At 47.7% G+C, this 25,738-nt stretch overlaps 4 protein-coding genes across 6 annotated transcripts; all 4 read left to right on the top strand.

Moving 5' to 3' along the window:
* The first annotated feature begins 1,284 nt into the window (after positions 1–1,284).
* On the top strand, positions 1,285–4,906 carry LOC107211468 (macrophage migration inhibitory factor-like). The gene is made up of 4 exons (XM_015643483.2): positions 1,285–1,299; positions 1,405–1,512; positions 3,978–4,150; positions 4,627–4,906. The coding sequence occupies exons 1-4, from the start codon at positions 1,285–1,287 to the stop codon at positions 4,691–4,693; spliced, it is 363 nt and encodes a 120-aa protein (XP_015498969.1). The 3' UTR covers positions 4,694–4,906.
* A 2,056-nt stretch (positions 4,907–6,962) lies between these two features.
* On the top strand, positions 6,963–9,235 carry LOC107211438 (macrophage migration inhibitory factor). Its single transcript, XM_015643451.1, has 3 exons — positions 6,963–7,181; positions 7,976–8,148; positions 8,968–9,235. The coding sequence occupies exons 1-3, from the start codon at positions 7,074–7,076 to the stop codon at positions 9,032–9,034; spliced, it is 348 nt and encodes a 115-aa protein (XP_015498937.1). The 5' UTR covers positions 6,963–7,073; the 3' UTR covers positions 9,035–9,235.
* An 866-nt stretch (positions 9,236–10,101) lies between these two features.
* Positions 10,102–25,348, top strand: DDX51 (DEAD-box helicase 51). Of its 3 annotated transcripts, XM_015644044.2 has the most exons (20): positions 10,102–10,128; positions 10,346–10,731; positions 11,119–11,363; positions 11,466–11,616; positions 12,276–12,421; positions 12,758–12,829; positions 13,011–13,117; positions 13,657–13,765; positions 14,135–14,280; positions 14,957–15,149; positions 15,759–15,874; positions 15,965–16,081; positions 16,987–17,088; positions 17,346–17,409; positions 17,609–17,743; positions 18,551–20,154; positions 23,031–23,118; positions 23,740–23,890; positions 24,398–24,574; positions 25,106–25,348. In XM_015644044.2, exons 1-16 carry the CDS (start codon positions 10,106–10,108, stop codon positions 18,575–18,577), a joined length of 2,139 nt encoding a protein of 712 aa, XP_015499530.1. In that variant the 5' UTR covers positions 10,102–10,105; the 3' UTR covers positions 18,578–20,154; positions 23,031–23,118; positions 23,740–23,890; positions 24,398–24,574; positions 25,106–25,348. The 3 variants fall into 3 exon arrangements, with proteins under 3 accessions (XP_015499530.1, XP_033374039.1, XP_033374038.1); XM_033518148.1 differs by lacking the exons at positions 17,346–17,409; positions 17,609–17,743; positions 18,551–20,154; ... (2 more) ...; positions 24,398–24,574; positions 25,106–25,348 and adding an exon at positions 16,668–16,790 and having other exon boundaries at positions 15,965–16,105; positions 16,987–17,089; XM_033518147.1 differs by lacking the exons at positions 17,346–17,409; positions 17,609–17,743; positions 18,551–20,154; ... (2 more) ...; positions 24,398–24,574; positions 25,106–25,348 and having other exon boundaries at positions 15,965–16,105.
* LOC107211696 (glutathione S-transferase theta-1) lies at positions 20,014–25,351 on the top strand. Its single transcript, XM_015644045.3, has 5 exons — positions 20,014–20,154; positions 23,031–23,118; positions 23,740–23,890; positions 24,398–24,574; positions 25,106–25,351. Exons 1-5 carry the CDS (start codon positions 20,043–20,045, stop codon positions 25,310–25,312), a joined length of 735 nt encoding a protein of 244 aa, XP_015499531.1. The 5' UTR covers positions 20,014–20,042; the 3' UTR covers positions 25,313–25,351.
* The last annotated feature ends 387 nt before the right edge of the window (positions 25,352–25,738 follow it).

Raw genomic sequence — 25,738 nt, 5'->3', positions numbered from 1 at the left:
GTTTGTTTTTAACACTTTGGCTTAGGAAACCTACCTTGAAAAGGCTTTTTGTAAACCTGATTTTATTTCTGTGTTTTTTTAGGGTTTTCATTATTTTCAGAATGCCTACAGGAAACACAATCCACAAACGTGGGCTGTAAATGAACACTAACATAGTAATTTAATCTCCTGACTTTTTATTTGCTGGCTTTTTACAGCAAGTTTGCTACAGTGAAGGAACTAACTTCAAATCAACATACACCAGACAATCATAGGATGGACTGGGTTGGAAGGGACCTTAAAGATTATCTAGTTCCACCTCCCTGCCATGGGCAGGGATGAAACCATTTAGATCAGGTTGCTCAGGGCTCAGTCAACCTGACCTTGAACACAATCAGCTTCAGCACATTCATACAGAAGTTTTCACCATTAAAAAGTATTTGCTTCAATTACAGTGTTCAATACAAGCATTTAGAGCAAGCTATAGAAAGCACTCCCTCTTTTCTGCTGCCTGGAGAAAATGGAGTATAAAAACTCTTAACTCAGAAACTACTGGCATAAAGACACCCATCATTTTTAATATGGAGAGATTGTCAAACCATTTATTTTATTCCCATCACCATTTTCAACCTGCTTTCTCCACACATCTCACTGTGAACACCCCCTACCAAATGTCATATTATCCCTCTTCATCACTTCTCTCATGTAAGGCTCTTCCAGGAGGCAGTGACAGCTGATCCCAGCCTTGCCACACACTCCCTCCACTCTGGATAAAACCACCAATGTCAGAAAGCCTGTGGATTTCCTATTTCTCAGGAGTTATGACTGTTATGGAACTATTTGCACAACAAAGGAGCAAGTTGAAAACAAACCTTCTCTAAGCATATAGAATCCATCACCACAGCGGAAAATCAAGACCCTGATTTTAAGGCATCTTTGTCATGACTTAGTCATGGCTCAGGAAAGGTCTGCACAACATGTGTCACTGGAGGGTTTTTGTTATGGTCCATTCCACAGAGAGTTTCAGACATCAGAATTGAATCATCCATACAATTTTTTAAAAATCAATTACTAGACTTGCATAAAGATGTGTGTTCCAACCTACACTCAGTCTCTGAAACACTTGCTTTTTCACTGGTTTCATGTCTGGGCTGTATCCCAATATAAGGTGTCACTTTGGATGCTTTGATTTCCAGAGTGCAAAAGCTGGGTTCCCTCCCAGGCCAGTGCCTTGGCTGTCTGTGTCAGCAGCCTGCAGATGGCACATTCAGCCTCACCTCTCCTGAGACACTGCCACCCCTCTCAATGCACCTGCTGAAGGTATCACTGGCTATTTGAGGCTCCTGAGGTTCTTGCTGGCACAGTGGGCTGAGCCAGCTTGTGAAAACAAGGTGAGCTGAAAAGAAACCTGCTTGTGATCTCAAGTTGCCTAAATTCATTGTTAACACAAATATAAGCAAGGATAAAGTCCCAGAGTCTTTTGCAGGGGAGCTCACCCAACAATCATCAAAAGCCTTGGGGAAACCAGCACAGGTAAGTCCATTTGCTGAAATATCTTCCTTCTTTAGTCAGCTCTGCCTATGCAATTAGCTGGTTTTGAGTGATAGCCTTGATAAACTAATATAGTTAATGACTCACCAGTACTTGCAATCTTCTCTCTAGGAGAATATCAAATACTTGTTCACTGTAACTTAGTTTTGTTGAGGTCTCAAAACCCTGGAGTATTCCAACTAGCTTTGTGTAGGATGATATTGCATGTAGTTATCTGTGTATATGAAGACACTGGATGTAAGTGGGTGTGTCCACAGGTACCTGTGAATAACTCTCAAGAATCTGGCAGACTGAAAAGCAAACCTCACCCTCTGCTTCCTTGCTGAGTCCTGTTGAATAAGTGCCTGTTATTTGCTAACAGAATGCCTGTAGCCTAGTGGTTACAGTTGAAGTAAAAAAATTATTTATTCAGCTTGCTTGGACATCTGGCAAAAATATCTGTGTACCATTCTGCTATTTGTAATCAAAATACCAGAGTAAAAGCTGCCTGCTGGTTTCACTACCAAACTGGAGGGGTTTTACCTGCCAAAACATATGGCAGTATGATACCGAGGTGAAGTCTTGAAATGTTGGTATTGAGGGTCTTATAAGAATTTATAAGGCTATTATTTTCTTAATACTGACTGGTCATTGGTCAGTGTATTGGTTGCTTACTGGATATTGTTGAATATGAAAAACCAAAAAAAGCTTCTCTACAGAGCTGTCAACTTCAGAACATGAGCTACACCTCAGCTGCTGTAGCAGCAGTAAAATTGGCCATGGATCTGTAGCTGCTTGTTTAGGCACCCTTTCTGCCTATTCATGAGCCCATTTTCAGAAAATGTTTATTTTGCTGTGGGAGTGATGCTTTAACTGTGGAAAGAAGGAAGTTTTGGTGCCTACAGAAAGGGCTCCCCAGCAATCTTTTCTCTATGCACTGGGACATCTGAACACATCAAATTCTTATGTAAAACTGATGTGTTCTATCCCTACTTAAAAAAAGACAACTTTTATCAGTCTAGCAAACAAGTACTTGCTGGGGGGGGGGGGGGGGGGGGGGGGGGGGGGGGGGGGGGGGGGGGGGGGGGGGAAGGGGTGTGTCTTGCATAACAGCTTCTGAATATAAAGCTAGAGGCCAGGGCTGGGATGCAGCTGGAACAGGTTTGTGCAGCTGTGTGGAAGGGATATGTAATGAGACTTAGAAATATACAGGGAATAACAAAGAGATTTTTCTGAAGAGGGCATACAAGCTCTTCGTGACAAAGGAGGCAATAGGAAAGGGAGAGTCTTCTAGTTATAACTCAGAAAGAAGGAAAGGATTAGGGTGGGATGGAATGCAGAACTTTCCTTGCACAGGAAACTGTACCACTTCAGAAAAATGCAGATTTTTTATCAAATAGGGTTTTTTCCTACTGGAAGAACAGTTCCAAATATTTTCAAACTACTCTAAGAAAATAATGCTGATTAATGCTTCAACTCAATTTTTCTTTTAATAGTGATAACCTGCTCCCTGGGTAGATGTTAAAGGCATGGATGTACCTACACTTGGCATAAGGTTGAGAGCACATGGTGTCCAGACAGGGGAGAACAGGGCTGAGCAAGTGGTACCTCAGCAGGATCTCCTTGGCTTATCCTGTACTGCTGTGGTCTGATGCACCTTACACCCAAACAAACTGTAAATGATGGCCAAGACTAATTACCCAGACAACTCCTGGTACTCAGGCTAGCTTGTTTTACCAAGAGGGTTAATTGCTGCCGACTTCCAACGATGCGCTGCTAATAAACGTGGGTAAGAACAGCACAGGAGGCAGATGAATGCCAGAGGAACTGATCCCTAGATTCCCCAGTGTGTGGATCTGACACTGTGTATTAGCAGGGGGGAAAATCGCGGGCTGGTCATTAACATTAACATAGATACTTTCTTCTGTTTTTCCTGATATCAAGAACAAAAGCAGGATTAGGCTGTATTTTGTTTAATGAGGGGGATGTTGATTTAGGCCTCTGCTGTGTCAGTTCACATTTACCTCAGCAGGGAAGACTGCAGCAGGAGCCAGTGAGGTGCAAAATCTCTCTGGAACGCAATGCGGCAGTGGTACCATTGCGCACCCCCCTCACCCTGACCTTCCCACACAGGCAGGGAGAGCCTGGTGGCTCAGAGGAGGAGCTGGAGATATTACAGGTCACTGGAATGACCTGTAATAATAATGAACTGTAATGACTCCTGGAGCACCTGGACTCAGAAGCCTAAAATCTACGGAGTCTTTGTACTGGCCTTTGACACAGCAGTGAATATCTTGAAGTAGAATGCAAATGTAGACAGTAAGATGTCAACAAATGAAAGCCTTACATATGAAAAACATGCATTTATTTTCACTGCAGTTTCAGTACAGAAATGCCTTGCTGAATTTTCAAAACTTTTCTTAATACAGCAAAAAAAAGAAACAACATTAATTTTCTTCTTCCAACAGTATCTAGCAATACAGATCTCCTCTGATCTGGTGATGTCCTTTTGTGGCTCCACAGACCCTTGTGCTACATGCTTTCTGTACAACATTGGAAAGGTAGGGGAGCAGGAGAACAAGGTCTACTCCAAACTGCTTTGTGATTTGCTGAGCAAAAAGCTGAAAATACCATCTGACAGGTGAGCTCATACAGCAACTTCTCTGATGTGACTTTCCACAGATTGTTAAAACTATTCATCCCAGGCTGGTCCTTTGGCGTTCTCTATTAATGTGCTGACTGGGGACGTTAAATGCCAAGTCAACTGAGCAACTCCCCAGCTAAAGAGAAAAAAGGAGCCATTGCATGAGCTCCAATGCTGATGTCCAGAAGCTGCAGAATTCCTTGATTAAAATGATGTAGGTTCAGGCACTGTATGTACCCACAGGCATCATGTGCAAAAGACCAGGTAGAGACACAATAACTTGATCACTAGGAACTCCAGAATGCAAGTAAATATGGCATTAAAAAGAGCAGGAGGAAGGGAGTGTAAGGCCTGAGAAGGATAAAGCCCTAGGGGAGATTTGCAGCATGGCTGTGTGTCCTGGTGCAGGAGCACTCTGCCCAGCCTGCAGCACTCTGCTCTCAGCTGCTAACGGTGCCTGCCTTCCCTTCCAGAATCTACATCAGCTTCTTTGACATCAGTCCTGGAAATGTGGGCTGGAATAACACCACCTTCGCTTGAGGTGCCCTGGGGTGATCACATCTTATTCCTGAGCCCTCACTGTGGTTTGAGAACTGCAGTTCTAGTCACCTTCTGGCATTTGCCAAATTCAAGAGGCATTGGTAACTTAGTTGCTGCTACCCAATGCTATTTAACACCTTGCCTGCTGCCTAAAAAAAAATGCAGCAGAAATCTCATGACTGAGACCTTCTTGTTACTCTGGGAAGGCCTGTAGTTGAGATGAACGGTGCTTTCTCAAAATACTCTTGGACATAAGCTTTCCTTTAAAAAAAAGTTTAGTCATTTATGAAGATGAACACCTCTTTTGCCTTTGCCCTGTCCATGCTCAAGAGCAAAATTTCAAGAAAATATAACTCTATCTTGACTTGGTTTCAAGATTTATAAATGTTAATAAATGTGGCTACAAATGTTGGAGATGGACCTCCCTTCAAAAGGAGCAAAGACATGATTACCTCTTATTTAAAAGAGATGGATTGCAGTCCAGGTCCTCTTTAGGCCTAACACTACAGGGATATCTGGCTGAGTAGCAGAAAAACTTGTGCTGTGAGTCTCCCAGGGCTCAGCACAGACAGAGGGAGTGAGTGGAAAAAACCACTGTTCGCTGCTGTGCCCTCCCCTTTTCATCCATTGAACAATTTGTAGTGACAGTGAAGATTAGAGCACAGCTCAGAATGAGGCAGAGGCACAGCAAGCCACAGCCATTCCTAGGGACTGAAGTGGTAAATTAATTATGAAAGGAAGATTTGCATACAAATATTTATTATTAAAGCCATTGGTCAGATAAAATCATTTGCTTCCAAAGTAAAATAAAAGACCGAGTATTTCAGTATCCTGAAATTCTATAGTTAAGTGTATTATGATTTTTTTTCTGGAAGAGCAAACCTTATCACACCCCTGTTCTGGACTCTATTGTTAACATCTCATTGTGTCCCTAACACAGCTTTGCTTTGCAGCCACAGACTTTTGAAATACAGACCTATACCTCAAACAACAAAAATGCTTTGTTGGGATAACAGATGGAAGTTGCATTGGTGAAAGCTTTTCTTAGTCAGGGAGGCAAAAGAGAATGAAATTGCAGACTGTGTGGCAGCAGAGCCAGGGGCTGCCACTCTGGGCCTGGCAGGCCACAGGACAAGCACAACAGTGGTGACATTGCTCTAAAGCTTTACTCCCTGCACAGGTAGAATTCCCACTCCACCTCCATGCAATAAATCTGGGAGGCAGGAAGGTGAGAGGAATAAATGTGACTATGCAATGGCAGGGAGCTGAGGATATCACAGGGAGGAAACTTAATCGGTTCTTAGTCACTTTCTTAAGCGCTGTTAATGACTAGAGTAGGAACTGCTGCAGCTCTCAGCATTATAACCTGTGTCACTCCAATGCATTCCCGTATGTCACCTTCCCTTACTCCTCATTCAGAGCCATGAGTGTTCACATATGTAGCATGTACGTATGGGCAGGTTTTCTAGCAGCAGCAACAGTGCATGATTGCTGTGTGTGAAATGTCTGGGTGGAGAGGGCTCCGGGCCTGATCCTCTTTAGCCTTCCTGTGAGTCATTTTGTGCAGCAGAGCAGCGCTGCCGCCGTCGGGACAGGCAGGAGTCAGGGGTGGGGAGCCGTGCCCTGGCAGCCTACGTGCATCACATCACACAGCCCAGCACAGCCTCCCAATAGGCACGCACCACTTCATTCCTAAGCAAAACAAAATTCACTTCTGCCCTTTTCCAGTAGAAAAATATGATCTGAAAATGGGGAGGCTGAGAAGCAATAGGTAATTTTTAATTTGACTAAAATAAATTAGAGAATTATTAATATGGCAACAGTGGCAGACGTTTCTAACTACATCGAGGTAAAGCTGTACACAGTTAAAGCAAAACCGCTACAACTGTTAATTTTGCAAAAGAAAAAAATTCTCGGAGCCAGGGCAAGTAAGTATCCGTTTTCGCAATTGCCAAGCAGAGGCCTACATCCCTCTCTGGCCCTGATCCCGCAGAAACCAGTGGCAGCGCTACAGCGGTAGTATCGCATGTGCTGGTACCAGGTTACGTATGAGCGCCCGATCTCCGTTCCAGGAAGGAGCCTGCAACAAACCCTCAAAATATGTTCAGCAGCAATAACAAAGCCAAGGAATAACGGCGGAGCGGGCAGAGCTCCGCTGGAAGGAGCCTGCCCCCGGAGGCGTCTGCTGCCGCCCAGGAGCCGCTGTGTGGTGTGTCCCCGCCCCGCTCCCTGCCCTCCCTGCCGGGCGGGGCCGCTGCACGTCCGGGGCGGCCCCTCGCACTAAAAACGCCGCTGACGCCTCCGCAGCCACTCCGCTGTGCTGCTCCCGCCGCTCGGGTACGCTTCCATCGCCGGCCCCACCGCCCCCGCCGCCGCCACCATGCCCATGTTCGCTATCTACACCAATGTCTGCAAGGACGCCGTGCCCGACAGCCTGTTGGGCGACCTAACCCAGCAGCTGGCCAAGGCCACTGGCAAGCCCGCGCAGGTGAGGGCGGGCGGCGGGGCCGGGAGCGGGGCGAGCACGTGCCCGGCGGGAGGGGCGGCCCTGGGCCATCTCCGCTCTCTCGCGCTGCGGCGGGCGGGCCGCGGCCAACGGGGGAGCAGCTGCGGCACAGCGCGGCCGCCCCGGGGGAAGGAGCTTGTGCCCGCCGAACCCGCGGTGCCCAGCCTCCCGATGCGCGGCCCCTGCCTGGAGCAGCAGCCGGGCCTGCAGGAGCGCGGCGCTCACGTAGCCGGGGATGTGCTGCGCCTGTGCCGGCGATCGCGATTCGAGCGGCGGAGCCGCGCAGAGGCTCGGACAGACCGAGCGCTCCGGGCGGCTCCCGGCGGCTCAGCCACCGCAGCGCCCCAGGAGCCGAGCCCGATAAGACCGAATCTGTGCCCGGCTCTCCGGCAGGCCCCGCGTCTCGCTCCGTGATTTGGGGATGTGAGCTCCGGCACGCATGCACAGGTTTTGGGCCCTTCTCTCGCTCCGCCCCGCGCGGTGGCGAGGCTGTGGCGGGCAGGAGTGCCTGGCCCGCCGGTGGCTTTGTGCACCATAACCGCGTTCCTAAAGCTGAGAGCCGGGCCGAGGGTACCCACAGCCCCCAGGGCCGTGTCCCGCACCCCGGGAGCTGCCGGTCCTGAGCCTCCCCTGGGCCTGGGAAGTGCGCAGAGGCCAGCACTGAAGAGCTGCCTGACCCCAATACAACTGCCCTGCTTAGAGCTGGTACCTAAAGCAAATTTTCGTCGGGAGAGGGCAGTTCAGACAGCCTGTAATGGAGTGTTTCCCTCCCGCAGTACATAGCTGTGCACATCATACCTGACCAGATGATGTCCTTTGGGGGCTCCACTGATCCCTGCGCGCTCTGCAGCCTCTACAGCATCGGCAAAATAGGAGGGCAGCAGAACAAGACTTACACCAAGATGCTGTGTGATCTGATCTCAAAGCACTTGCACGTATCTGCAGACAGGTAAGGCTGGGACACAGTTTAACCATATTTGTCTGGCTTTCTGAAACTGCTTTGAAAAATCTATTTAAAAAATTAAAAAGCCAAGAATAAGTCCACGTGTTTTGGAACATACCAAGTGATTGCTTGCAGCATTTTCATGTCCACAGAAGAATTTGGTGCCTGTTTCCCTGGAGTGTCCTCTGATCAATGGCTTTCTGCTCTGAGAGTAGGGAAAAACACCAGAGCACTGACAAGTTGTCCAGTGTGTCTTTTCCTTTGAAGTGTGATGTCTCATCCTCTGGGAAAACAAGGCTGAAAGCACAAGCAAGGAGTAGTAACAGGCTGGAGATGAGACAAAAGCAGAAGGCAGCAGGCTGTGAGCAGCTCCCTTGCAGGCTGCAGAGTTTGGGAGAGTGTCTGTGTGCAGCTGTGAAGGATGGGAAGAACCTGGTGCTGTGGGGGTTGAAGGGAGACCTGCAGAGCCTGGCTTTGAGTGCCTGCTTAACTCTGCAAGGCTGCCAGTCAGTGTGACATGTGTGAGGAACTGAGCATTGATCAGAAACAAAAAGGGCTGATCTCTGGAAATCCTTGATAGGCTGCTAAACAAAAGCTCTCTGGTGTCTGGACAGTCCCTGACTGCAGAAGAATTTGAGTTTTAAAACAGAAAAAGTACAATTTTGAGGACTGAGAAATACTGGCTGTTTGAAGGCTCCACCAGATTTATGGTAAAAATGAAGCTTGATGTTTTTTCAGGCAGAAGAATGGGAAGCACTCTCCCCTGTTGTGTTGTCATGACTTACATAAATGAGTTAATAAGGTCATTCTTTCCTCCTTCTGCAGGGTCTACATCAACTACTTCGACATGAATGCTGCCAACGTGGGCTGGAACGGCTCCACCTTTGCGTAGAGCTCTGCTGTCTGTCTGAAGAGGCTGTTCCTGGACCTCCCCTCACCCTGCCCTGTAGCAGAGACCACGGCACAAATGGCCCCGTGTTGCACTCTGTGCACTCTCACAGATTGATGGCTCCTTGCTAGTGTGTTTAAATATTGCTGCTTCAACATTCCTCTGTTTTCTCTGTGTAGAAAACAAATAAAGATTTAGAAGTAAGCTGTGTGGTGTAGGCTTTGGCTGGTTGGGGATGCAGTTGCACAATTGCTAACATGTTTCGCTCTGATCCTAAAGCAAACAAAAGGAATGTTTTGGGTTTGCCTGTGTTTCTTAGACACATTATTTCACACTGTGGTGGTGGTTCCTGGGGCTGGCTTCTGACAAGCACTCCAGTGATTTTTACCTTGCTGTAGGTAAGGTGGTTCAGGGCTGCTGACCAGGGTTGCTGATCCAGGTTTATTTTTGGACTGTGTCTCCTATTGCTGCAGTCTTTGGACCAGCCCTGTGCTTGCTGCTTCAGGGCAGCTTTCCTCTGAGGATGTGCCACCTGTGTGTGGCCAAATGAGCAAGGAAGGAGAGCTTTTCCTCGCTGAGGGGAAATGCTGTTATCCACATTGCTGACACTGCCCGCTCCAGGCAGCGGGGATGGCCCTCAGTGCTGTGGAAGCCCTGTAGGGCCTGCAGCACTTCAGTGTACTCTGCCAGCCTGTCCCTCACTGGAGCTGTGCTCTGTCGCACACTGGAGCTGTGCTGTGCCAGCCTGTCCCTCACTGGAGCTCTGCTGTCCCTCACTGGCGCTGTGCTCTGTCCCTCACCGGCGCTCCGCTGTCCCTCAGTGATGCTCCGCTGTCCCTCAGTGGCGCTGTGCTCTGTCCCTCACCGGCGCTGTGCTCTGTCCCTCACCGGCGCTGTGCTCTGTCCCTCACCGGCGCTCCGCTGTCCCGCCCTGAGGCTCCCGGGCTGGGTTCCCGCCTCTCCCCTCAGGGGGTTGCCCCACCCCGGCCGGCAGGGGGCGCACCCTCCCCGCGCCTTCCGGAGGTTTCCCCGGCGAGGCATGATGACGTCATCCCCGCGCGGCGCGGCGTGGCCATGGCGCTGTTCTGCATCCGCAGGTACCGCGGGCACGGCCCCGCTCCTGCTTCCCTCCTCCTGCTTCCCTCCTCCTGCTTCCCTCCTCCTGCTTCCCTCCTCCTGCTTCCCTCCTGTTCCCCTCCTGCACCCTTCCCCTGCCCCTGTTCCGGCTGCCTCAGCCCCGGGCTGGGCCGGGGTGTCTGCCCGGAGGTCTGTGCGGGCGGTCGTGCCTGAGGAGGTTCGTGTGGGCTGTTGCAGGTACGGCGCGGAGGACGAGCGGGAGGAGGAGGAGGAGGCTGAGGCGGAGGACCGGGCGCGGGTCCTGCTGGAGCGGCTGCAGCAGCAGGCGAGGGCCCGGCAGCTGAAGAAGCAGCGAGAGGCGCAGCCCCAGGAAAGGGAAGGCCCAGGGGGCGAGGGGCTGAGCCCCGGGGGGGAGCCCGGCGAAGGGAAGGGAAAGAGGAAGAGGGACAGTGAGGAGCAGCCCAGTGCTCATAGACAGAAGAAGCTAAAGACAAAACAACAGCCCCGCAGCTCTTCGGAGGAAAGGGCTGGAACTGAGGAGGCAGCAGATGGCAGCAGCCCCACAAAGAAGAAGAAAGCAAATAGAAGAAAATCGAAAGTGCAGCGAGAGAGGACTGAAGCAGGTAAGGATAAAGTGAGGCTGTAGGATTTCAGTTCATTGTGGTTGACTGTTTCCACAGAAAAATGGACACGAGTTTCCCTTTGAGTACTTTTCCCAGTTTACTTGATTTTCTTTTCATCTCTTTAATATGTTCCAAATTTCTTTTTGTTTTAAGGAAAGGCCCTGTATTGCAAACTTTGAGGATCAGTTTAGTGTAAGGGGAGGAGGGAAGCATGTCACATCACCTCAGTCTTGTTGCATCTATACCAACAAAGCAATGTTTGACTTATGCACTTGGACTTAGGAAAAAAGAGCTTGGAAGTTGTTGCTTAAGTTCTGTGTTGTAATATTGCCACATCCCTTTTCTGTGGTATTCTCTGATCTGTAGCATTGTATTGCTGTTATCCAGATTCTGAAGAATACATCAAACAACAGGAAAACAAAAACAACTTTAAAAACAAGTCTAATAAAAGGAAGAAGACTGATGAGGAAGCACAAGAAGATGAAACAGGGAGGAAAGAGAGCAGTGAAAAAGCTGAAGGAAATCAAACTACAAAGGAGGAGCTGCCCTTAGTAGCCTCAGGGGAAGAGGCAAATTGTCCACCCTCCAGTATGATGATTCTGGGAGACTACGAGGAAAAGCCAGTGCAGAAGGTAACCAGCTTGACTGAATTTTGATGATGGTTGGGGAAAGAATGCTTCTTACATTCTTCATTTTCCATATGGTATTGCCATACTCTCTTTCCCTCACCTCAGGTCCAGCCCTTCTTACCACAGTGGCTTGCTCAACCCAAACGGGTGCAGAAACGCATCAAAGATAATCTGTGTCCAGTCAGAGACGTCCCAGGAATCCACCCCCGGCTGCTGAAAAAGCTGCAAATGAATGGAATAGAGTCCTTTTTTCCAGGTGCCTTGATAGTGCTTTTGTTTCTTTCTAGAGGGGTTTACAGAGTTCCTGCAGTCTGGTGCTGGATATTTTATGTAGGCAGTGAAGTAAAATACAGGATGAAATGTAATGCATGAAAGTGATTGCAGCAGATTTAACCCTCCTTTCTCAAAGTTTTGTCTAGGCTGAGTAAAAGTCTGTTACCTACTCATAAAGACAGCTTGGAGTAATGGCTCAGAGCTGCCCAAAGAGGGAAGTCTTACTTAGGTCCTCACAGTCTTCCTCCTTGTGGAAGCTTGTGTTTTAGCTCCTGATTTTCCACCAGCTCTGCTGCTGATCAGAGCTTTCTGGGAACTCATTCAGCTCATTAAAGCACCAGCAAAATACCCAGAGAAAAAGAAGAAATCTTTTTGTTTTCTGGTATTTTGCCAGTTTTGCAAATAAGTGCAATAAATGTTGGCTCTTAAATCGATTAAAGGACAGCTGGATGCAAGGATAAGGATAGAGGGTGACCTTAGTCCCACTGAGCCTGGAGACTTAGGCTGTGTCAGAGGCTTGTCAGGGTTATATTGGGAAGCCAGCACACATTTTCTAACTTCAAAAATGCTTTTCTATAACATTTTCAGTTCTTGGTGAGTTCATTAAGCATACAGTTTGTGTTTATTTCTGGTTTTGCTCAGTCCAGGCAGAGGTGATTCCTGCCATTCTCCAGAGTGCCTCCAATGGGTACCTGATGGGGAGGGGAGGATACCGCCCCAAGGACATCTGTGTCTCAGCACCCACAGGCAGTGGGAAGACCCTGTCTTTTGTCATACCCATTGTACAGGTGAGTTTATCCTCAGGGAAGTGTCTCTGGGGGAAATGCTGGCGTTGCTTTTGTTCAAGCAAAACCTGAACTCAAAAGTAGGTCAAAAAGCCAAGGCATTTGTGGACATAAGGTGTCAGATTTTCAGCTCAGAGCTGTCTGAGGGAGCTTCTGTCAGCATCCCACTCCTTTTCTCAGACAGCAGGCACAGCGTGAGGAGTTGGAAGAGTGGAGGGAGAAAAATGGAAACATAAAACTGTGAGAATGTGTCAAGCCCATCTTCTCCTGCTAGATTAGGCTCAAGAACTCTGCTCTCCCCTGTCCTTTCAGGGACTCACTTGGCCTTTATTTTGGCAGGTTCTGTTAGATCGGGTGGTTTGCCACGTACGAGCTCTGGTTGTTCTGCCCACCAAAGAGCTGGCACAGCAGGTATGTGGCTCCTCACTGGCTCTGAGCAGAGCTGGGCTGAGGGACAGGCTGGTGCAGCCAATACTTGGCTGTTTTGTGAAGCAGACTGAAGACCTGCCAGTGGTTTTGATGCTGTTCATGCAATGGAAAGTATTTACTGCAGCTGATTCTGTGGCAGCTGACAAAACCCATCTCTTTGCAGGTGAGTAAAGTGTTCAACGTGTACACTGACGGGACAGGTCTGAAGGTCGTTTTGATTACTGGCCAGAAATCTTTTGCAAAGGAACAGGAGATGCTTGTCCAGAAAAAGTAGGTTAAAAGGTATTTTGACAAGGTTTACAGAGATTGCAAGCTAATTAATCTCATTAAGGTGGGGTCAAGATAAAGGCTGTTGCAGCACAGCACCATGCTATCATGATTTTGGGTAATGGTTTTATATGTTGGACTCTGGTGGTTCTGTCTTTGTCACAGTGCTTGTTACTACCCTCATTTTGTCATTATAATGTTTTCCTAGATTTTTGGGGCTCTTCACCAGCAAATGCTCAGAATGCAAACGTTTACCTTGTGCCCACGGGTACATATGACTGTGTGGGAGTTTGCTGCAATTAAACTTTTTTGAAGAGCAATGAGGAATGACACTTTCTGTTTAAAATAAGACAGCACAGTGGAGACTGGTGTCCAGTGTCCACCACTGCCCCTGCATGCTCTCCAGTGTCAAGTCCATATGTGAATTTTGTTATTCCTCAGTTAATTGAGTGGTAGGAAAACCTTAAGATCTCCTTCTTAAGGTCTCTGCTACAGGCTTTATTGTGAAGAGAGACTTACTGATGGGCTGCTTGTCCTTTCAGAGTGACAGGCTATTGCAGCCTGGCTGACATTGTCGTGGCAACACCAGGGAGGCTCACGGATCACATTAACCAGACCCCGGGCTTCAGCCTGACACAGCTTCGCTTCCTGGTGAGTCACCTCCACAGCTCTCCCATCTGAGTGCAGTGCCTGCTACAGCAGCAATTCCTGCTTGCTTCTTGTGTGGAACATAAATACCTCTCTGCTGGAACTGTTGTGTGGGCCTGTCTGCACTCCAGATTGTGCAGGGAGCAGTCACAAGATGAGATGTTTGGTTCCAACTCGTGACACCCAAGCATCCACCCACTTCCCCTTCTCTCTTAGGCTCTTGCAAACTTGGAGTAAGGATGGGCAAGGAATGCAGTTCTGTTGACTAGAAGCTTCCATTATCATATGTTCTGGCTCACTGGTTACAGATAAAAAGGAAAATCAAAGCTCCCAGTATTTAACAAGTGGTGGTTTTCATCCTTGTGAATTCAGATTGTGGATGAAGCTGACCGTATGATTGATGACATGCACCAGAACTGTCTGAACCAAATTGTCAAAGCTGCATTCCGAGGAGAAAATGACTCTGGCTCCAACATGCTTTTTCAAAGAACCAAACCAGGGCCTGTAACAGCAGCCAGGTAAGTTGCAGAGTGCATTTCTTTGAAGTGATAGTATGGACAGCAGCAGCTGGATGTCACTGCCCTGCTCCACTGTACACTGCCACACACATTCTCTCAAAGCTTGATTCCTCTGAGAAATGTCTCAGAGGAGAAGAGGGCAGTAAACAGGTGATGCCAGAGGATGTCCTTCAGACTAAGTATTGTATTCTCCAGGCTTTCCTTATTTAGACTAAAGGAGCATCAAAAGAATGCACAAATACTGCAAATCTGTGATCCATTTGCACAGTAACTATAGTAATGCCTTCTGGTAAAGCTGAGTAATGGATTTGGAGGAAAACTCTTGCAATTAACTATCTGCAGCTGCTGTTTTTGTACAGCAATGGCAGAGATGTCAGAAACTGAGATGCATGGCTAGGGAAGAACATGACTAGAATGAGGACATGGGTAACCAGGGTGCAGGGACTTGAGCAGGAGTAATGGATTGGGGTTGTGCACTTGATTGAGAATGCTCATCAGTTCTGTCTGTGAACTCCACCATAAAACAAGGGTGGAAAAGAACCTACAGGAAGGGCCCAGGGCAGGAAAAGAGCATCAGAGAGCATTCGTTGCTTCCATTATATCATGTGAAGGCACTTGGGGTGAAACTCCTTTGTCCCATCCTTAAAGCCCAGTTTCTGTGTGCTGTTTCTTTCAGTTCCTGCTCTCCTCAGATACCCTTACAGAAACTGCTGTTTTCAGCCACACTGACCCAGGACCCAGAGAAATTGCAGCAGCTGGATTTATTCCAGCCTCGTCTCTTCACATCTGTGTATTCTGAGAAAAATGGAGATGGAACAGAAACTGAACAAGATACTAATAATAAATACACTCTCCCTGAGGGGCTGTCGGTATGATGTGAATTCTTTTGAATAAGTTATAATTGAAGATGTGTTTAATTTGGGACTATCTAGTTGTGGTTTCACCCTAAAACAAATATGTCTTTCCTGTGTTTCCTTGCAAAAGTGGCTTTGGGAGTATATTTGACCCAGAGACCTATATCTTTACACATTTGTTTTCTCATTACTTAATGTTCATTTGGTTAAGGCTCGATTATTATGTTAATTAACCTCTCTTAATGTGGAATTAAGTTTAGCAGCAATGCAGAGTGGAACTAGGGAGTCATAATAATGTAGTAGCACCTATCAATTATCCTTATGTGTAACATTCATTTCAAGACATGTATATACAGGCCATCCTGTAGGCAGGAAGGCAGTGCATGTTGTTACTTGTCCTGGAGCTGTGAGAGCATTAGAACAGCTCAGGTCTCCTGTCTCCATTTGTGTTGTATCCTGCCAGCCTGTTTCTTCTAAAGAGGGTGGCATTATGGCTCTGGTTTTGCTGCTGTTAGTCAGCTATAAAACATGCAAGCCATAGGTCATGGATGGGTAGTGGGTTTCAGGGAAGACAGTCTTGGCAAGAAGTAATTTCTCTCTGAACTGCTTCCCTGTTGTCTACAGCAATATTACGTGCCTTGTGACCTGAATTCCAAGCCTTTGCTCCTCTTGTATTTCATGCTGAAAATGGAATTCACCCGCGTGTTGTGCTTCACCAACTCCAGGGAAGCCTCTCACAGGTAAACATTCATGAGATCACAGCTGCAGGTATCTGTCAAGGGATCTTACAGGGGTAGGGAAGTGACAGTTTCTCTCCTGTTCACCTGCAGGTTGTTCCTGCTGGTTCAAGCCTTTGGTGGAGTCACGGTGGCAGAGTTTTCTTCTCGGTTAGCTCCAAATGAGAGAAAGAGAACCATGAAGGAGTTTGAACAAGGAAAAATACAGCTGTGAGCATATTAAACTAGTTTCCTGTATGTTTTCCAGCACAGGGTGTTTGCAGTGTGAAAAGCTAAACAGAACTAGGACACAGTTACATGGGGTCCTCTGAAATGGAGTATGCAGGAGTCTGTTGCAGGATGGGTGTGAGACTTGGACTTGTGTCTTTGAATTGTTTATCCTGTTCCAATCTAGCTGCAGTCTGAATTTCTGTGTGGTGTTTCATAACAAGCAATGAATACAAATGTGTGCCCAAAACACAAAGGTTTGCAAATCTGGAGTTTAATGCTTGTGCTGGGCATCTGGTACTTGCTAGGGCAGAAATGAATGTTGGTGCTGAAACTGTATTTATTGTTAGAGCTTCCTACTGAAGCAATCCCTGCTCAGACTTGCATACAGATCTACTATCCATGTGTTTGATTTGCATTGTGCTTTTGGTAGCAATATGAGATTGTATCTGTAGAATGTCTTTGAGGAAAAGGTAAATACTTATTTTCTGTGTGTTCTCTTTATCCAAACCTGGTGTATAAATTCCTCCTTGACTACTGGAATTCCTTACCTCACTATTTGTGTTCAATGTTTGTATGGAATGCTCAGATTCCTTAGAGATTTGTGAGCTCCAGTGAGCTGGGAGGCATCTGGCATGCTTGGAGAACCTGGAAACACCCAGTAACTTCTCACGTTCAGCAGAGGGTGACCAGCCTGTAGTGATGCTTGGAGGTCTGTGGGCAGCTAATAAGGCCAGTGGCAATTAGGAGTGACTTGCAGTGCTGCTGCCAGGCTTAGAGGCAGAGGTTGACTGTCCAGTTGGAACAGAGACTAGCCAGAGTTGTGCTGTGTTCACTTGTGTTTTATTTGTGTCTGTAGTGCTTGAGATGTTAGCTGAAAATGACTGTATATATACATTTACAAACAGGTTAATCAGCACAGATGCCACAGCCCGAGGAATTGATGTTAAAAGAGTGAATTATGTGATAAACTATGATGCACCACAGTTCATCAGGACCTACATTCACCGGTAAGACAACAGGAACAAAACAAAGATGTCTGAGCTTGGTTTGTTTTGAAATATTTAGCAAAGGTGACATGCACTTAAAAGGGCTTTTAGCTTTTCTTTTTACTTTAGTATGCAAATAGTTTTCTAGCTAAAAACTAAGCTGACTAAGTTGGAATCAGACTTTCTTAAAACTGGAGAATGTCAGCATCAGAATCTTGGAGTTGATAATGGCAGTGACTATGGGGCTAAACTGACTTGAAGCTACTTTCTGTTTCCAGGGTTGGAAGAACAGCTCGTGCAGGAGAAACAGGTGTTGCTTTCAGCTTGGTCCTTAGAATTCAGGTATGTCTTTGGTGTGGGATTCATTTGATAAGGATAATAATGAGCATAAGGATCATGAACTTCCCACCTTTTCCAGTCAGCTGAGCTTTTTGCTTGGAAACTTCAATTATTTCCTGCCTAAGCAGCATGTTCCCAAATGTGCTCATTTTCCAGCTGATAGGCAGTGGGGTGCCTCATCTCCAGTGTCTGTTTTGTGCAGGAGCGGAGGTTTCTGCAGATGTTGAGGGATGCTGGCATCCAGGATATAAAGAAACACCCAGTGAAGGGCAACTCATTGAAGCCATTGGTGCAGCAATATGAGGGAGCTCTGTGTAAGCTCGAGAAGACAGTAAAGGTAATTGAAATGGGGAAGAAAATAAACTGTACAAGTTGCAGTTTGATTTTTTTATTGCAGTTCATGCTTAGCACAAGTATTAGTGTCCAGGATCCTTTCCTTTGTCTGAGACAGTACAATTCAGTGTGAAGGCAACATTTGTGGGTGCATGGTTATGGAATACTCAGAAAGGGTGGGGAGGGGAGAAAGAGATTTTCTGTCAAAGTTAGGCAGCATTCCTGGAGGGGTTTAAAAGATGTGCTGGTGTTGCACTTGGGGACGTGATTTAGTGGTAGGTTTGGCAGTAAATGGTTGGATTCAATGGTCTTAAGGGTCTTTTTCAACCAAAACAATTCTGATTTTTGGTGGGGTTTTTTTCTATTCTGCCCTTCTCTTTACTACCTCTATAGCTGGGGTATTGACAGCTACCCAGAGGACTGCAAGCAAAATGCAAAGATTAAACCTTTTGTCATTACAGAGTTTAAGACTTTATGTACAGATATATTCAGGCCCTTTTTTCGTACAGCAGTGTGAAGTTGAGAGCTTTGAGACAAAAGCAGGGGGTAGCATTTACCTTGCCAGATGGGTGGACTAGGGATCCTTAATAGACTTTGTGCTGCATGATTTGGGCAAGTGTTCTGCTCTCTAATCTGAGAACTTAGAAATACCTGGCCCTGAAAAATGATGATTTTGAGTTGTAGACTGGGAATGTTTGAGAACTGGGACAGAAAGGATTATTAAATTGTCCTATTCCTCCCTGAAGTCCCTTCTGTGTGACTCTGAGACAGGGGCATCTTCAGTCACCTTCTCAACTTTAATTTTGAACAGAACGAGCGAGCACAGAGACGAGCCTGAATGAATGGAAGCTGAGATGGCTGAAGCTGCTGCGTGGGACAGGCCATGGACTGCTCCCCAACACAGCAGCACTGAGTCATGGTCCCTCAATGGTTGGTTCCTCAACCTTATCATATCTGAAGTCAGCTATTACAGGCCTTTTTCCTCTTTCGAGGACACTGTGGACAGAGTTCAGTTACTGGTTTAAAAGAGGGAAAAAAAAAAGAGATGAATTTTGAGATACAGGTTGTCTTGAAGAGGACTTTGCATTGTATCCTGCTGGCATATGGAGAATTACCACCAGCTCTTGAGCATAGCCTGATGGAAGTGCTGTCCTCCAGTGGTGAGGGCTGGGCCCTCAGTGCTGTGCTGGGACAATGGTTCTGTCTGTCTGCAAATGCATAAACACCTGTGTAGTGCCTGTAGCAGAAATGTGTTTGAAGAGCTGCTCTAGGCTGCAGTGACTCCAACTTTTAAGTAAATATTAAATAATATATATATTTTTAAAACTGTGTCTAATAAAGATTCTTGGGCTCAGGAATTGACTTGATGATCCTTGTGGGTCCCTTCCAGCTCAGGATATTTTATAATTAGGGATGGAGTTATTAAGAGGACTTTTCACTGTTACAGACTGGTGCCTTGTCCTTTTCTTGCCTATGTTGTTTCCCTCCAATGTTCTGTGCTGGAGGTAACAGCAGGTATTATTAAGTGTAGATTGATGTTAATGCAGACTGAAATGTCTGATGTCTAATATGAATATCCTGGAGCCAGCTTGTGTCACTGCAAGTCCTAAGTCTGTATTTGACACATGCCATGGCAATTTTAGCTGCAGAGCTGCCATGTACCTGTGGCCTGCAACTATTCTCCAAGGGTTGCTTTTCCTCCAGCAGGAATGGCTCCAGCTCTGGCTTACTTTTTTGCAAAGCAAAATAAATGTACACATTGGCATTAGCAATAAATGCACACATTGGCATTAGCAATAAATGATTGAAAGCTGGGAATCTTGAAGGGATGGGTTTTGGGAATGGTGGTTGAATGTTGTGAAGATAGGAGCAAGGTTGTTTCATAGCAATGAAGCAGTGTGTGTTCTCCTGCTGTGAGTTCTTGTTCTCAGGTTGTTTTTCCATAGCACATGTGTCTGGGCTGGTGCTGGAGTCACAGGAATGGAAAGTCCTCTTGTGCAGGAGCTGTGATCTCCCACGGGCATAGCCAGCATCTGCCTCTCGCGTCCCCTCAGCCGAGCTTTGGCTTCTTTATCGTTAAGGGGAGTTATCGGGACAAGCCGATAAGGCAGCAGATGGAAGGTGGCAGAGCCCAGTGGAGACTTTGCCCGGGTGGCACCAGCCCTGTCCCGTGTCAGGCACCGGCCCCGGGGGGAGCCCCGGGCTCTGTCGCTCCGCCCCGGCTGGGGCGGGACCGGTGCTGGCGGGACCGGCCGGGACGGGATTTAACAGGAACAGGCGGCGGTGGCAGCAGCAGCGACACGATGGGGCTGGAGCTGTACCTGGACCTGCTCTCGCAGCCCTGCCGGGCGCTCTACATCTTCGCCCGGGCCAACAACATCCCCTTCGAGTTCAAGCGGGTGCAGCTGAGTAAAGGTGAGCGGGGCCGGGGGGCGGTGGGGGATCCCCTGTGTCCCAGGTAGCCCCAGGCAGCCCCGGGCAGCCCCAGGTAGCCCCAGGCAGCCCCAGGTAGCCCCAGGCTCTGCGGGTGTCCCGCTGCTCCCGGGGACGTGCTCCATTCCAGCCCGCGGGTGGCACCGTCCCCATCGGTGCCAGATGCTCAGAGAGGGTGGGGTGGCCCTCCTGCTGCTCCCGTGCTGGTGCCTACACACAAACGATACCCAGTTCTCCAATGCAATCCTGTATTTTAAGTACTGATTTCAGTGCCTGTGCTCCTCTGCAGCAAACGGGACTCTGCCAAGGCATGTGATATCTTTGAGATCGGCCCCACCCCAGAAGAAAATGGGTCTCTGAAAAACAGACGCTTTTCTGAGAAGCGCTCAGGATGTGCCAGGTCTGAGGCATTCCCCATTTCTATGGGAAACAAAAAGCTGCAGAGATGGGGCATTTCTGTGTGGGCAAGGCCAGCTGAGGTGCGTGGTTCTTGTTCAGTAATTCAACTTAGAAAAATCTGTGCTCTGGTAAGCAGCAGCAGTTGCTGCAGAGCAGCCCTTCCCCTCTTGGCAGAGGTTAACACCCCCTTGGGAGGCTCATCAAGCACCAGTTTGCTGAGCTATCCCCATGTGTAGGTAGGGCAGGGCAGGGCTAGGGAACCTCTGGGGGTTCTACTGGGTCAAGTGGTTTGTGGTCAGGTTATTTTGAGAGGGTTGGGTACCAGCTTGTGAAGGCTGTGGAGCAAGACAATGCAGCTGCCAGTATTCAGAACACTGAGAAATGAAGGGAGGTGGTTTACTTGGGTTAAAACCAACTGATAACTGTTAGGAGCCTGTCCAAAGGCATGTTTTCACCAAAGGAGGTTCAAAGACCTGTATCATCTATCTTTGTAATTGAAGGTGGTGAAACCTATCCTTCAGCCTTTCCAGATGTCTGATGGATCTGAAATTAAGGTTAGGCATAAAAAGGCCTCAGTAAGTAATGCTTAAAAACAGTGAAAGATGAGAAGGCTCCTGGAGCTGAAATTGATAAAGGAACAAAAGAGGCTCCAACTTAAGACAAACCTCAGATGTGTTGTGGTTGAGTCTTTGGGTGTTCCCCTGCACCTGAGCTGTGCGTTGGTTGTACCTTACTGTGGCTTTCCTCCCACTTGTCTCATAGCAAAAATTTTTGCAATTGTTTGTAGCTGGGGTCTGGCTCATCTTGTGTTCTTCCCCTTCTTTCACAATAAATTAACTGTTGTGGTGGGACACTGGAGCAAAGGAGAGGAGACTGGCAGGCAAGGAATGAGAGCACCAAAGAAAATGGAACTGAAATGCCAGGATAAGGGAAGTGAGAGGAAGGAAAGGGAATTAAATCACAGATTCCAAATGCTCTCTGCCCCTCGCCAACAGTGCCTGCTTTTGGCCTGTGAATTTAAGATGGGTGGTTTGGGTGCATCTCATCCCATTCCTGCAGAGCCTGCACCTCCCATGCCATGGAGAAGCTCTGCAGGTACCTGCACTGGGTACCACAGTGGGGGAGGCTTCTCTGCACTGGTACCTGTCCCTGCATTCTAAGGGTTCCTCTCTGCACTGGAACCTGTCCCTGCACTCTAAGGGTTCCTCACTGCACTGGAACCTGTCCCTGCACTCTAAGGGTTCCTCACTGCACTGGAACCTGTCACTGCACTCTAAGGGTTCCTCACTGCACTGGTACCTGTCACTGCACGGTTTATAAGGACAAGCTGAGGGAACTGATACTCAGAATTGAGCTGGTGGGTTAAATGTGCTGCCCCAGAAAAGCTCTCAGCTCCCACTAGGGCAGGTGTCAATGAAAGAGGTTGAAAGAGTGAGAATGGACAGGAATCACATGACATTCAAAGGACACCTGAAGACCTGCAATCTGCACGCTTTGTCTTTTTGAGGGGGGTAGGGGAGATGGGCTGTGAGCCAAGTGACAGGAATAGTCACAAATCAGGTTTGCCAAGTACCAGAAAAGCTTGATTTGCTTCCAGAGCATCTCCTCTGGCACACAGATTCTGGGATGGCTCACAGCAGGACGTGGCACAAGGTTAATTACACATTAGGGAGGTTTGAATACCCAGGCAGCCACATGTGACAGAAGTGAGTGGGTGGAAAAGGCTGTCACAAACAAGACACATAAAACAAGGCTTCTGGGACTGGTTTCAGACAGAATGGAGTAGAACAAGACCTCAGATGAACAAAGCACCTTCTCCTGTCAGGTTCACTCTGCCTGCCTTTTGGGGAGGACCTACAAGATAGATTAAAAGCAACTCCAAGTCCATATTTGCTCTTACAGAAGATATGTAAAATGCACAGGAGCTAATTGAAAGATCTGTAATGAAGTACCCATGGCTTTATATAGAATCACAGGAATTTATTTTCATCTGTGGACTTTAGAAAGTGTAGTTCAATATAAATTACATTATCTTCCAGAAAAACATATCTGCTTTCTCACTGTCCTCCCTTCCTTGGAGGAAAGGATAGTGAAATATCTTTCCTCCAAGAAAGGTGCTTGTTGCTCCCTCTGGGTTTGGACAGGACAGCTACCTCCAGGCACAAACTTGGAGCCCCAAGCTGTCAAGTGCTGTTGGTATGAAAGGACTCTTAACCATCCTGCCCTTGGTCTCAAGGTGGGTCCGGTATGCAGGCAATAAGCAAGCAAGCTGATACCACAGGGCTAGCCCCCTGCTCACCCTGCAGCACTTATTCATTGCTTATAAACTTGACACAAGACTTGATTTGTACAATCAAAAACAAGAACTTGAAGCCAGACAGTCCCCACAAATTCCTCAGGCATTTACAAACAGGTCCTGAGTATCCCTGCCAAGTAAAAGTTCTCATTTCCCTCCTCAGGGCAGCACAAGACCGAGGAGTTCCAGAAGGTGAATGTCCTGATGAAGGTGCCTGCACTGAGGGATGGTTCTTTCACCTTAGCAGAGAGGTGAGGCTCAACTAGGCTCAGTCCTCTACTCTATTGTTTATCCCAGTGTTTGGATTCTGCCAGTGTACTGCTGGGATTCCAGTCCAGGCAGGTTTTTGTTTTCCTATCCTGTGTTTCACTTGTAAATAACAAACCTGTCTTTCAAGAGCAGCTGTCTTACGTAAGCAACTTGAACAGCATTAATAGTAGAAAAAGCTGCTGCTTGGAGCTACTTTGCTACTTTGTAGGCAGTGTTTCTGAGCTTAAATACCTGTCCACCTGTCCTGCTCTCTGCCTGCAGCTGGAGGCTGTAGGTCAGCGCAGGAAATCTGACATAAAGCACCCACTGCTGGCTGGCCAGGCAAGGTGAAGCTCAGATTTGATATAAACTCATTCTGCAGCCTCTATTTGCTCAAAGCTGTCCTGGCAAACCACACCTGTCTTGCTGGGCAGTTACCTCGTATCAGAGACTGCAGTCCACAAGCAGCAGCACAAACTCTCTCCTGGGCTGTGCCCTGCTGCACTTCTACCTGACTTCCCAGCAGGTTTGTCCAGCAGTGCAAAACTTGGTGGGGAAGAGAAAGGATGAAGTGCTTTAATCTCAGATGATCAGCTCACCGGTCTGTCTTGCTCTCTGGGCAGCATTGCAATCCTCCTGTACCTGGTCCGGAAATTCAAGACTCCTGATCACTGGTACCCATCTGACCTGCACAAAAGGGCCAGGGTTGATGAGTACCTGTCCTGGCAGCATGCCAACATCCGTGCCAAGGGGAGCAAGTTGTTCTTAAGCAAGGTAAAACCATTATATATCAAAAATGAAGCGCTAAGGACTGCAAGTGAAATGTCCTGCCTGTGTGCAGGGCTTTGCTCAGCAAATGTACAAGCCAAGTTAGAGGAACAAAACTGACTTGGCTGCTAAAGTGGCCTGGATACTTCATGCTGCAACCAAAGGTCCAGAGCAAATGCATCCTGAGCAGCTCCCCTCAGCCACAGCTCAGTGCTGGCTGCCCAGCTCATGGAAAGAAAACAATCTCCCTCTGGAAAACAACACAGATGCTGGCAGATGATACAGTCTTCCCTTGAGAGGAGACTCATGTGGGTGAATTTTCAGATTTCTAGGCAGCAGACAAGGAGAGGCAGGAAGTAATGAGTGACATTAACGTTAACCTGGCAAGGTTCATGAGCAGTTATGGCTGTTCTCATGCACAGCTGGTGAGGGATCCTCAGAGAGTGGCAGTGAGAGTGTGATGACTAGATTTGGAAGGAAACACATAAGCAGCTTGTTTCTTCTCCCTGCCAGGCACTGCTGCCTCTCCTCACAGGCCAGCCACTTCCTCCAGAGAAACTGGAGTCTGCTACTGAGGAGCTGAACATTGCTCTGAAGCAGTTTGAGGAGAAGTTCTTGCAGGACAAGCCCTTCATTGCAGGCAGTGAGGTCTCCCTGGCAGACATCGTAGCACTGGTGGAGCTCATGCAGGTGAGCATCAACCCCAGCACTGCTGGACATGTGAGTTGGGCTGTGGGCAGGCCAGGCCAAGGGAGGGCTGCTGCACCCCCACTCTGTAATGGCAGATCTTCCCTGGGGTTAAGTCTTGTTCCTTTTTGACTTTGACCACAATTGAGTTTCCCAGGAAAAAACTACTTTGATGAAGCAGTTCTTTCTATAGAAATATGGACAGAATTCATCAGGAAAGAAAGGTAAGTCACAAACTAGGCAGGAAAGCACAGATATTTGGAAGAGCTGTGTTTCTGTGCACAGACTTCCATGTTCTGCATTGGATCATTCGTGGGTTAGCCATGGCTGAGCTCTTTGCTGCACGTCCCAAGGGACAGCAGCTGCTGAGGATGTCACCACTTGCCCCCATGACCCAAGAGCCAGAGATGAGCTCCACCTAACATCATGACTGTCTGCTGCCCTGAGCCAGATGCATATCCATGTGTCATTTGGTCCCATCCCTGGCAAATGCCTCGTTTGCCTCAGTCCTGGGTGCTCTGTCTGTCTCTGCAGCCTGTGTGTGCTGGCTATGACCTGTTTGCGGAGAGGCCGAAGTTAACGGAGTGGCGCAGGCGGGTGGAAGAAGCTGTGGGGAAGCAGCTCTTCCAGGAGGCCCACGAAGAGATCATGAACATTAAGAATTTGACTGCTGATCAGTTTGCACCTGAGCTGATGGAGAGTTTCAAGCAGCAGCTCCTAAAGCAGTACAGCCTGAATTAGAGGGTTATGCTCTAATAAAATGGATTATTTTCTGAAGGCTTATTGTAGTCTTTCAGCATTTCTTCTAAAAATTGTACAGAAACACCATTCCACAAAATGCACTTCCCTTCACTCACAGCCTTTCTGCAACTTAGAAGGGAAGAAAAACACATCTTAGACTGCCATGAGCTGCTTTTCCCTCTTGCTCACTGCAGCATGGGAACTGTAGCCTGTAGACAAATATAAATATATACAAACTGTAGCCTGTAGGCTTTTCTTTCATGCACCAGCACCACTGGATCTGTTTCAGGGCTGAGGTGACTCAGTCTGTGTGGGAACAGCAGCACTCAGAGCTGCCCTCCCATCTCTGTTCTGAGTTTTCCAGGCCAGAGCAAAGGTTTCCTGAGGGTATGGCAGAACAGGTGTGTCTTAAACAAGGAAAAACCA

The sequence above is a fragment of the Parus major genome, chromosome 15 (genome assembly GCF_001522545.3).
Source record: "Parus major isolate Abel chromosome 15, Parus_major1.1, whole genome shotgun sequence".
Lineage (NCBI taxonomy): Eukaryota > Metazoa > Chordata > Aves > Passeriformes > Paridae > Parus > Parus major.
This window is presented reverse-complemented; position numbering and strand designations above follow the sequence as displayed.